The sequence below is a fragment of the Orbicella faveolata genome, unplaced genomic scaffold (assembly GCF_042242905.1).
Source record: "Orbicella faveolata isolate gen_17 unplaced genomic scaffold, um_ofav_v1 contig_12, whole genome shotgun sequence".
Lineage (NCBI taxonomy): Eukaryota > Metazoa > Cnidaria > Anthozoa > Scleractinia > Merulinidae > Orbicella > Orbicella faveolata.
The window spans coordinates 4,633,833-4,645,000 of NW_028301539.1; the positions used below are offsets into that span (position 1 = coordinate 4,633,833).

The following is an 11,168-nucleotide window of genomic DNA, read 5'->3' on the forward strand; positions in this document are numbered from 1 at the left end:
TAAAATACACATTTTAAAGACAGAGCAGTCTAAAGATAAGTTATATTCTACGATATGATATTTTAACGTGATAGTTCCGAGCTCTTTTCACTAAATGAGTGAAGGGCGAGTTACAAAGCCATCGAAGAATTGATCCTCGATGTCTTCGAGGAAAAGACATTTTGGGAAATAACCTTATTGTTTGGAATAAAGCTCTTCTGCAATGAAATGGAAGGAAAGCCCTCTCTATTAGTGTTTTCAGCTTTTTAATGAAGATAAATTCACAAGAGCTAATTTAAATTAATAACCCTTTACAATTGTGGCTGCGTTATTTCAAACTGAAAATGACAAATACTTAGCCAGGGCTGGTTTTAAATTCCTTTCCCGCCTCTTTCAAAGCACTGAGTACAAGCTATTGTTTGTGATTATCGAAGTCAACAAAGTTTTGCAGCTTTTCTGTTCCCTTGTTTGTATATGAATGACACTTCAGTTCACTTTGCTTTTATTCATGCTGACAAACAGGTCTTTGTTTAATTTACTCTGCTATTCAGTATTTGCTATCTATCTACTCAAAATTAGAGCAAAGGAAACAGATGAAAGAAACTCTGCATCAATGCAGTTTTATATTCAGAGAGAAATTGGAATCTATTCCTGCTTTCATCTGTTTATTCAGAACTACAAAATATTTTTCAGTTCAACTTTTTAATTCACCGTTGTTACTCCTACCAATTGAAGAAAAAACGATGCTGTCAAAATACCACTAAATTAAATGTAACTGGAAATTCGCTCTTAATTCCAGACAGCTTTTGAAGAATAATCTTATCCGTTAACTATCGTTTTTTTTTTCCTTAGTAAGCTAAGGGATGATTTAGTTCTAAAAGGGCTAACTCGATCAAGAGCAAAGAACTTGTCTGATTGTGTCCTTCACTGCTTGTCTCACTTCGTCGATCTTCCAACAGTAAAGAATCGGGTTTAATGACGAGTTTAAGTAAACTAAAGTTAATGTATAACTGAAAGCGAGAGAAACAGATGAAGATGGCTCAGCATGAATGACCAAAGTTACCAATGTTAAAAATGGCAGATAGCAAACGACTAACAAGAATTGCAACCACAGTGCACTGGACACCGCCTTTCTGTATCGCGCTATGTTCAGTTGATTTGTTTGGTTCGGTTGTTGAACATGGCCCTGCACTTGATGTTGATGATGACGAAGGGTGAAGAAAATCTTCGTGTAAGAAAAGACCGAGGTTACTAGACACAATGAAACAACTATAATATCATACCATGACGTTACAGTGGAATTAAAAAAGAGCGTCATTGTTGAAGAGGCAGTGGACACAACGCAAAAGGTAATAGTTATCAAGTAGACTCGCTTCAAAGTTACAACTTGTCTGTATCTCAGTCCCAGCAACAGGGCGAGAAGTCTGTCTACGCTAATAGCAGTCAGAGTGAGCAAAGACACTGGCATCAAAATGGAGCTTATCATATAAACTGCAACTTCCACGGGGTGACAAACTTTCCAATGTTCGTTTACTGCAGTCACCAACAAAGTCACGTACAGAGGCTCTACAATAAGACCAACACAAATATCTGTTGTTGCAAGGCTACGAAGCAAGTGTTTGGACGGGGGATTAAGTGAAGACTCCTTGTGAAGAGCAAATAGGACCAGAGCATTTCCAAGAAATGCAGTAATGGACAGAAAAGCGTCGAAAACTGAGATAAATATCAAGTGGCCTTGTATTCCAGCAGTTATATCTGGTGAGCAGTATACGTGTTCAAACAGAAAAGTGTTCTGCTTTTCGTTTCCAGAAACGTTTGTTGTAGCCATTACTCTGCAATATGACGATCTGTGTTGTCGCTGTTGTTGCAAGCTGGCCGGGAATGCCTTGAATCAAATTATCCACTCTTTTTAATTTGTCAAACTTGTCACCGATGAGCTATCAGGTTGGAAAATCAACAATTTAACCAGTCAAGCAGATGGTTGTTCTGCCAAAGACTGACTTTTTTTCTACAAGTGAGTATTAGGAAGCACGTTTTTCTTCGATGATCAACATCGATATAACGGCAAAAATATTAGTTTATCATCCAACTACCTGGTTTGAAGCTTGTATTCAGTTTTAATTTGATTAAATATTTCTTAAGTTCTGGAAACTCACGGTTACCGTTATAAGGGATTTAATTTCCCATATTTCTCTTTCTCCAGGACATCGGGGATCAGTAACGATAAAGTTCTGAACAAGCGACCTCTTTGAGGGTTTTAGAAATCACCCTTCACTCATGATCTGTAGTAAAAGAGCTCTGAACTACCAAGTCAAAATATCATATCGTAGGATGCAACTTATCTTCAAACTTCCCCGTTGTTGAAATCTTTATATTTTCAGTCGTCACTGCTATTTGTTGACTTAAACTTCGTCTTTGAAAACATGGCAGGTTTACTTTGGGTTGCACGTGAACCCGCTTTAATGTTTTTTTTTTTTCAGCTTTTCCCTGAAGGGAGTGTTTTGGATAAATGGATGATAAATACACAACATTTCCTTGCAATTAAATGCTGCGTTTTTCACTGAAAATAACAACTACTCTGCCAGAGCTAGTCTAAAGTGGTGAGTAAGTATACAAGCTGCTGTTTGTTTATCGAAGTCAGCAGAGTTTCCCGTCATTTCTGTTTCCTTGTTTATAAAATGAATGACGCTTTCACTTTGCTTTTATTCAAGTTGACAAACAGGTTTTCGTTTAATTTAGTCTGCTATTCAGTATATTTGCTGTCTATTCACTCAAAATTAGAGCAAAGAAAACACATGAACGAACTGCGTTAATTTCAAGTACATTTACGAAAAGCTAGAAATTCTTAAGGTTACTTCAAACCTTCGCGTGGCTATTTTTTCCAAGTTTTCTTTTTTCCAACCAAATTAAAATTCATTATACAAGGTAACATTTTCCAAAAACGAAACTAAAATATTAAAACGCGCGCGAGTTATTAGGAAAAAGAGTTTTTCTTTTTTTTAAAATAAAAGTTAATAAACCGTCAAGGAGTCATAATCCCCAAAAGGCATGGACTCCTCAGCGACCTTTTCGCGGCAAAAAAACCGCGAGAAAAAAATGGCCGCGCGAAATCCTGGGGGCGAGGAGCGCGCGAAAGGAGGGACTACCGCCTAAGCCCAAGAGTTTGCCCTTTCACGGCCGAGTGATTTTTCGGTGTAGGATTGCTCATTTTGACGTCCTCTTATTATTTCCTGTTATCAATAACCCCGGGAGTTATCCTGAATAAAATTGCTCTACTCTGCTCTTCAAGTAGCCATGCAGAAACATATGCCGTGAGAAGTATATCTTCGTTCCTTCAGCGAAACTGCCAAAGACGTTTTAAAAAGAAGACGGCGAATGAGGTATCTTGTAACGATTTTCGCTGCGTCTGTAAGTGTAAATATAAAAGTTATTGCGAAAATTTCAAATGTAGAGTTTCAACCGAGAATTTACATTATGTATTTGACGTAGGAGATCATCTAACTGCGGTGAAATGTATGCCGATAGCAGCGGAAAGTTTCAGGTGAAGTCCGGTTTCAAGTAGAAGTCCGGTTCAATCTTCTAAGTGGACGGCAGAAAGGCCAAGCTCAGTGAATTTATATTCGCTGACTTGGACGATGCTGTTGAGCGGAGAAATCACTAACACGCTCGCAGTCGGGTTGGAGGCGGAAAGTTTTACCAAACAAAACGGTGGATAAATTTGAATCTGTCCAAGCTTGTTGGCAGAGTCGCAAGAACATCACGGCTTGCGAAGCTCTGGTACCACTTCGATTTGCTCCGGTTCCAAAACATTCCTGCAAGACGTCACACGTATCTCGAATGTTGACAACACGTTGTCAACGCTCTTAACATAAGCCAATCATATTTTTGCGTTGTGAGAGCAACGCATAATTTAAACTCTTGGGCTTAGCCGGTAGTCCATCCTTTCGCGCGCTCCTCGTCCCCAGGATTTTGCGCGGCCATTTTTTCTCGCGGTTTTCTTACGCGTCACGCACGACGGACTAAGCGAAAGAGAGACTACTCGTGGTCTAGCCTAAAAGGTATGCGCCTAAAACGTGACTGGAACACTATCGCGTTACCGCGAAGCTCAACTTTGCTGACTGTGAACGTTAGGGGTTCTGTTATTTCATTGGCTGACGGCATTTTGAGTTGACATATCCCTCTGAGAAGGCGTGACATGTTTATAAATCTTTAGAAGGCGAAAACTTGCACTCGTTTCTCGAGAGAATCCCTCCTCTTTAACTGAATTCAAGAGGGTATGTAGAATCGACGGTTCTCCGTGAAATTTGGCCACAACATGCACTGATAGATACGGAAGAAAAACATGTCGGCGAATTCTTTTATTTCATATACTTTTCTCGTGGCGGTCTCTAACGCAACACGTTACGCGAATTTTTCGATAGCTGAACTTGACAGATCTAAAAAAGAGATGAAAAGAAATGAAAGAAAATGCTGACACGCTTTGAGAGTTTGATGCTTTGTGATTAACACTGCACAGTTATTTTGCATCAACGATGGCATATGATACCCGATTAATTCGCCTGAATTTCAGTCGGTCGTTTTGGCGCTAACGGCTTCTGCCGCCTTAAGAAAGTAGTCGGCAAAAAATAATATAATTATCTCGAATTTAACATTTTATAGCCTTTCTATTGATATATAGTTTGTGAGGGTTTCCTTCAAAACAGCGCGCCTACGAATTTTTTTCTGGAGGACACCCGCGAAGGACGGTTTGAAAGGTCGCTGAGGAGTCCATGCCTTTTGGGGATTACGAGACCTTGACGAGTTATTAACTTTTATTAAAAAACCTCTTTTTCCCATTAACTCGCGCGCGTTTTAATATTTTATTTTCAGTTTTTGTAAAATGTTATCTTAAATAATGAACTTTTGTTTGGTTGGAAAAAAGAAAATTTGGAAAAAGTAGGCCGCGAAGGTTTGGAGAGTAACCTTGAGGAACTACTTCCTGTAAGCCAAATTATGCTTGCAAAATTTTTAATCCATAAACAAAGTATTTCCGCGTGTCGCTATACCCCAAACTATTCTAAAATTCCGAAAGCAAGGACTAGCCAAATAGCAAGCTCACTTCCTCCCTTAAAAATAGCGAGACCAAGGTAGTAATAGTATATTTATTTTACAGCACTCTACAACAAGGGAAGATATCACTTATCGGCTACTAAGCGTTGTAGCTCGTTGTGAAATGTCAATTCGTGCTTCATCATTTGATATCGGTATTTATTTACATTTGTGTTCAGTTCTAGCTAACAATGTTCTAGCTTAGTAAAATGCTTCTTGTGTGACTGTCAACTTAACAACTTAGTATACATTTGATTATCTCTTTATTTGGCTTCATGGAAGCAGTCAATATGACAAGATGAGTGTTATTTCTATAAATTTACTAATATTCTTTGAATTCTTAAATTACAATCTTCAACAGCGGAAAGTGGCAATCCTAAAGCAAAAGTTCAGAGTAATCCTTCTCCTGCATACATTAAACATATTATGAAAATGTTAGCAATTGCGACAACAAAAGTTTGTGTATAGTTGGCTAACTGTAATTTCTTGGAAAATCTGAAATTCTGCTCAGTTTTCATGATATATAGTTGAACCTTTTTCGTTGAGGATCACTAAATGTTTGTACACTGAAGTTCTAAAACAATTTGACACGTCCACTTGGGTTGTATACTTGTTGCCTTTCACGTCCTAGGTGTCAGCTAGGACTAAGTCTTTCGATCTTACGCCTACTAACGCGTACAGACCAATTCAACACGGCTGTCACGCAAATTCGGTCTTACACCAGCAAATTTGCCATAATTCCGCGAACAAATGGCTGTTGGCATGTTTGAGTCCCCCAAACAGGTGTCTAAACTTAAGAAGTTTTTATTTCCTGGTCCCAGCGCCAATACACGGTGGAGGGTTGGCGCGTGGAGCATGGAGCGCCGCCCATATCTAGAAGAGGTTACTTCTTTCGTGGTGTAAAAGTCCATTTAGCGCTACCCATACTTCTCGAGCGCCAAAATTAAGCTTTGCACGTTACAGAGGATTTTAGTCCTATCCTGCACGTAATGTTCTGCAGGTGTTTTAAATTTCTTTGTTTTTCACACTCCAGTTGGAACGTGATTTTTCTTATGTAGACTAGGTATAACATAAGTTCCTTTTGGCCATCTTGTTCAAATTCCCTGACGAAGTCTGTGTGATCAGACGACACCGGCCGGAGAAAATAGAGCAAGTTGTCAAGATCTGTTTCTGTGTGTTGCTCACCACTACTTATTATAAAAAAAAAGAAAAAGAAAAGGAAAATTGAAGAAGGTATCTGTCTCGCCATCAATGTATTCCTCCAGTTCATTTTACCAAGCTTAATATATTATGTTTTCGATCTTTTCCTGCAATATGCATGTTTATCCTCAATATTGGTCTTTTCAGTGGACGTATTATTAGTTATCTGCCGTCCAGGGAACATAGTGACTCCTCTTTCTTTTCAATAAATTTTAGTTAAAAGCCGACGAGATTACTTTAAAGACAAACAATGTTTGCACCAGGTACCTTTGCCTTTGATAGCTTGGTTTCAAAAGTTTAACCAATTATGCATGTAACGTTCACCTCAAATTAAGTTCTCGATCGCATATATCCTAAACGTGTTTAACTGCTATCCGCAGTCAATAATGAAGCTTCCAAGTTTTATGACTCTATATGATATTTACGATGAAACGAGAATCCAAAATAATATTGAAAAAGGCACTACTATAGATTGAACTCCCATCAAAAAGACAAATTCCGCCTGTCAATCAGTTTTACTGTGGCAGCTGCAGGAACTGAATATGCCTCCTCTTTTTGACGAGAAATATCCACCTCTTCGTAACGTTCGAAAAATATTGAACTCACCTTTCCCCATAACTAAATAGCTGTAAAATGGAATTGACCCCTTTTTTTTCTCAACCGAGTTGAGTTATTGAGTCTGAGAATGGGCCTGTCAATATATCAACTGAAATTATACTCTGAGAATATATAATAGCGACTATCTGAGTGCCGTTTATTTCATATCCACGTCATCTAAATTTAATTCTTTCAATATTTAATACTTCATATGGATTTAAATGTTGCTATTGTAAATAACTATAAGTTTTAGTATTTTCTTCTAATTTAACTCGTTTTTGTTATGTCCCCGTATTAGTAGGGGAGTGTTTCCCCAGCTAGGTGGTTAATGACATTCTTAATAGAGTTTCTATCTATCTATCTATCTATCTATCTATCTATCTATCTATCTATCTATCTATCTATCTATCTATCTATCTATCTATCTATCTATCTATCTATCTATCATATCGTAAGTTAATGAAGGGTTTAGTTTTGGAATTGCACTCGGGACAAATCATGGAAGAACGGCCTCACTAAACAGAACTCAAAATCTTTATCGTAATAAGTCGATTTGCAATTTATCGGTTACTCTAACATTGTGAAATTTTTTTCTCGATCGAGGCCTAAAAATGTTTTTCATATATATTTTCATGCTGACAAGATCGATCATCACGTACCGAAATAAGATCTCTTTTGCTCGAGTAATGCTTATTGTAACTCTTTCTTGGTTGATAATGCAGTCTAATCCTGTTTTTCATCTCTTTATTCCGAATTACAAAATATTCGTCAGTTCCAGCTGAACAACGTGCAATGTCGTCACGATACCAATAAATTAAACTGAGTATTCACCCTTAATTCAAGATAGCTTTTAAAGAAGAATCTTATCCGTCAACTAAAATCCTTATTGTTTCTCTTTTCTTTTGTAAGGTCAGGGATAATCTAGTCCCACAAGAGCTAACTCGATTAATAATGAGCAAAAAACTTCTCTGATTGTGTCCTTCACGGCTTGTCTCGCTTCGTCGATCTTCCAACAGCAAGAAGAATCCGGCTTAATGAAGAGTTTATGAAAGCGAAAGTGGAGGAATAACTCCAAGCGAGAGAAACAGATCAAGATGGCTCAGCATGAATGACCAAAGTTACCAATATTAAATATGGCACTGGACACCGCCTTTCTGTATCGCGCTATGTTCAGTTGATTTGTTTGGTTCGGTTGTTGAACATGGTCCTGCACTTGATGTTGATGATGACGGAGAGTGAAGAAAATCTTCGTGTAAGAAAAGACCGAGGTTACTAGACACAATGAAACAACTATAATATCATACCATGACGCTACAGTGGATTTCAAAAAGAGCCTCATTGTTGAAGAGACAGTGGACACAACGCAAAAGGTAATAGTTATCATGTAGACTCGCTTCAAAGTTACAATTTGTTTGTATCTCAGTCCCAACAACAGGGCGAGAAGTATGTCCACGCTTATTGCAGTCAGGGTGTGCAAAGACACTGCGAACAAAATATGGCTTGTGATAGCAATTGCGATTGCTACGTAGCGACAAATATTCCAAACTTCATTCACTAAAGTTACCAACAAAGCGACATAGAGAAGCTCTACAATAAGACCAACACAGAGATCAGTTGTTGCCAGGTCTCGAAGCAAAAGTTTGGAGGGCGGATGAAGTGAAGACTCCCTGCGAAGAGCAACTAGGATCAGAACACTTCCAAGAAGTGCAGTAATAGACAGAAAAGCGTTTAAAACTGAGATAAAAGTCAACTAGCGTTGTATTCCAGCAGTTATATCTGGTGTGCAGTAGAGTTGTTGAAACGTCGTAAACCTGTTCTGCTTTTCGTCTCCAGAAACGTTTTCTGTTTCCATCATTCTGCAAAATGACTATCTGTGCTAGTGCTAGTTTGGAAGCTGGCTACGAATGTCTTGATCAAAATTGTCCAAGCTTTTTAATTATTTTGTCAAACATGTCCTGCACAAGCTATCAAGTTGGAGAATTAACATGCAATGTAGCTAGCCAAGCAGATGGTTTTTCTGCCAAAGACTGACTTCGTTTACAGAATGTGAGTATTAACGTGCACATTTTTCTTCGGTGATAAACATCGATGTATGGCCAAAAGCAGAAATTCATGACCCAACTACTGGGCTTGAATCTTGTATTTTCAATTTTCATGGAATATTTTTCTTAAAATTCTGGAAACATCTGGTTATCGTTTCAAAACATTTATTCTTCAACCCAAAGTAAACCTGTCATGTTTTCAAGGACGAGGTTTAAGTGGACAAATAGTAATTCCGAATGATAAAATAAACATTTCAAACACAGAGCAGTCTAAAGATAAGTTATATTCTACGATATGATATTTTAACGTGATAGTTCCGAGCTCTTTTCACTAGATGAGTGAAGGGCGAGTTACAAAGCCATCGAAGAATTGATCCTCGATGTCTTCGAGAAAAAGGCATTTTGGGAAATAACCTTATTGTTTAGAATAAAGCTCTTCTGCAATGAAATGGAAGGAAAGCCCTCTCTATTAGTGTTTTCAGCTTTTTAATGAAGATAAATTCACAAGAGCTAATTTAAATTAATAACCCTTTACAATTGTGGCTGCGTTATTTCAAACTGAAAATGACAAATACTTAGCCAGGGCTGGTTTTAAATTCCTTTCCCGCCTCTTTCAAAGCACTGAGTACAAGCTATTGTTTGTGATTATCGAAGTCAACAAAGTTTTGCAGCTTTTCTGTTCCCTTGTTTGTATATGAATGACACTTCAGTTCACTTTGCTTTTATTCAAGCTGACAAACAGGTCTTTGTTTAATTTACTCTGCTATTCAGTATTTGCTATCTATCTACTCAAAATTAGAGCAAAGGAAACAGATGAAAGAAACTCTGCATCAATGCAGTTTTATATTCAGAGAGAAATTGGAATCTATTCCTGCTTTCATCTGTTTATTCAGAACTACAAAATATTTTTCAGTTCAACTTTTTAATTCACCGTTGTTACTCCTACCAATTGAAGAAAAAACGATGCTGTCAAAATACCACTAAACGTAACTGGAAATTCGCTCTTAATTCCAGACAGCTTTTGAAGAATAATGTTATCCGTTAACTATCGTTTTTTTTCCTTAGTGAGCTAAGGGATGATTTAGTTCTAAAAGGGCTAACTCGATCAAGAGCAAAGAACTTGTCTGATTGTGTCCTTCACTGCTTGTCTCACTTCGTCGATCTTCCAACAGTAAAGAATCGGGTTTAATGACGAGTTTAAGTAAACTAAAGTTAATGTACAACTGAAAGCGAGAGAAACAGATGAAGATGGCTCTGCATGAATGAACAAAGTTACCAATATTAAATATGGCAGATAGCAAACGACTAACAAGAATTGCAACCACAGTGCACTGGACACTGCCTTTCTGTATCGCGCTATGTTCAGTTGATTTGTTTGGTTCGGTTGTTGAACATGGCCCTGCACTTGATGTTGATGATGACGAAGGGTGAAGAAGATCTTCGTGTAAGAAAAGACCGAGGTTACTAGACACAATGAAACAACTATAATATCATACCATGACGTTACAGGGGAATTAAAAAAGAACGTCATTGTTGAAGAGGCAGTGGACACAACGCAAAAGGTAATAGTTATCAAGTAGACTCGCTTCAAAGTTACAACTTGTCTGTATCTCAGTCCCAGCAACAGGGCGAGGAGTCTGTCTACGCTAATAGCAGCCAGAGTGAGCAAAGACACTGGCATCAAAATGGAGCTTATCATATAAACTGCAACTTCCACGGAGTGACAAACTTTCCAATGTTCGTTTACTACATTCACCAACAAAGACACGTACAGAGGCTCTACAATAAGACCAACACAAAGATCTGTTGTTGCAAGGCTACGAAGCAAGTGTTTGGACGGCGGATGAAGTGAAGACTCCTTGTGAAGAGCAAATAGGATCAGAGCATTTCCAAGAAATGCAGTAATGGACAGAAAAGCGTCGAAAACTGAGATAAATATCAAGTGGCCTTGTATTCCAGCAGTTATATCTGGTGAGCAGTATAGTGTTTCAAACAGAAAAGTATTCTGCTTTTCGTTTCCAGAAACGTTTGTTGTAGCCATTACTCTGCAATATGACGATCTGTGTTGTCGCTGTTGTTGCAAGCTGGCCGGGAATGCCTTGATCAAAATTATCCACTCTTTTTAATTTGTCAAACTTGTCACCGATGAGCTATCAGGTTGGAAAATCAACAATTTAACCGTTCAAGCAGATGGTTGTTCTGCGAAAGACTGACTTTTTTTTCTACAAGTGAGTATTAGCACTTTTTTCTTCGACCGCAAAC

At 38.1% G+C, this 11,168-nt stretch overlaps 2 protein-coding genes and 1 pseudogene across 2 annotated transcripts; all 3 read right to left on the reverse strand.

Annotated features, from left to right (window-relative positions):
- Nucleotides 1–627: 627 nt before the first annotated feature.
- LOC149116211 (melanocyte-stimulating hormone receptor-like) lies at nucleotides 628–1,860 on the reverse strand. The gene has a single exon (XM_089278524.1). The coding sequence runs from the start codon at nucleotides 1,805–1,807 to the stop codon at nucleotides 872–874; it is 936 nt and encodes a 311-aa protein (XP_089134650.1). The 5' UTR covers nucleotides 1,808–1,860; the 3' UTR covers nucleotides 628–871.
- A 6,012-nt stretch (nucleotides 1,861–7,872) lies between these two features.
- On the reverse strand, nucleotides 7,873–8,791 carry LOC149116212 (uncharacterized; annotated as a pseudogene).
- A 983-nt stretch (nucleotides 8,792–9,774) lies between these two features.
- Nucleotides 9,775–11,039, reverse strand: LOC149116213 (melanocyte-stimulating hormone receptor-like). The gene has a single exon (XM_089278538.1). It carries the CDS (start codon nucleotides 10,945–10,947, stop codon nucleotides 10,012–10,014), a length of 936 nt encoding a protein of 311 aa, XP_089134664.1. The 5' UTR covers nucleotides 10,948–11,039; the 3' UTR covers nucleotides 9,775–10,011.
- Between the last annotated feature and the right edge of the window lie 129 nt (nucleotides 11,040–11,168).